The 1,012-nt window shown below is 23.6% G+C and overlaps 1 protein-coding gene across 1 annotated transcript, besides 3 other annotated features; it reads left to right on the forward strand.

Annotated features, from left to right (window-relative positions):
- Window positions 1-172: 172 nt before the first annotated feature.
- Window positions 173-248: a sequence feature (AT_rich).
- Window positions 249-330: a repeat region.
- A 72-nt stretch (window positions 331-402) lies between these two features.
- Window positions 403-438: a sequence feature (AT_rich).
- Window positions 439-535: 97 nt separating this feature from the next.
- EDI_164980 (uncharacterized protein) lies at window positions 536-1,012 on the forward strand (the record flags this gene model as incomplete). Its single annotated transcript, XM_001734259.1, has 2 exons — window positions 536-688; window positions 751-1,012. Coding segments are annotated over 2 exons (415 nt in total), but the record flags the coding sequence as incomplete, so codon positions are not given.

A 1,012-nucleotide genomic window follows, 5' to 3' on the forward strand; every position in this document is an offset into this window, starting at 1 on the left:
GCTGTGTTTACATTTAAAGTCATACTGAAAATCACTAGAATTAGATATGTCCAAATGAGCTTCAATGGTGTATCTGTAAAGATAATAGGATGCTTTTGTAATACCAAAATAGAAACTTAAAACACTCAAAGTTATCATTTCCTTTAAGAATGGAACTTTTTAGTTTCAAATCTATAAATAAAAATAATCGAATTAAAAATTTAAATTAAAAAATTAAAAAATAAATAAATTTTATTATTTATTTAATATTTAATTTTTCTATCAAATAATTGAATTCTCTTTTGTAGAAATAGAGAATATTGAAGAAACAGAAGCATTCACTTCTCAATATGAAGAAGGTCCATTGCGGTATATCTATTAATTGAAATTTTTTTTCTATGAAAATGACTGAGTTCTTATACCAAAAAAAATAATAATAACAAAAATAGTAATAAAAAACTTTTCCTCTTCAAGTAGGAAAAAAATCTAAAATATTCCTTCGATTGAATAACAAACTTATGCTATTTAAAAAGAAAAGAACTTAATTGAGTTCAATATGAAAAACCTTATTAAAAAAACACAAACACCTAGACTAAGAATGAGTAAACAAAGTAAAAGTAGTCATAAATCATCAAGTAAAATGGATTCATCAGTATCATTGTCAATATCAGAGAGTGATGAATTAGATTTAGAAGATATTTGGGTAGAAGTTTGTTAAAAATGAAGAAGAAAGAATTAACAAGAAAAAAAACAAAAAGTTTATTCTTATAGAGTCTTACGTCATTAAGTCCAGAAATAACAAGTGCAGTATTTAATTACATTTTAAGACCAAGTTTAGAAGAACAAGAAAAAAAGAAGAATGCTATGATTTTACTTTCATTTTATAATGCATGTAATAAAATTCCAGAACTTATTGATTTTTGTGTTGAAAGAGATTATTATTGGAAATTAGACGATGTTTCAAAGTATTCACCATATTCAACTATTCTTTCATCTATTATCCACGTGTCATATCAAAATTTTTTTCATGAAA

The sequence above is a fragment of the Entamoeba dispar genome, genomic scaffold (genome assembly GCF_000209125.1).
Source record: "Entamoeba dispar SAW760 scf_1105229458115 genomic scaffold, whole genome shotgun sequence".
Lineage (NCBI taxonomy): Eukaryota > Evosea > Mastigamoebida > Endamoebidae > Entamoeba > Entamoeba dispar.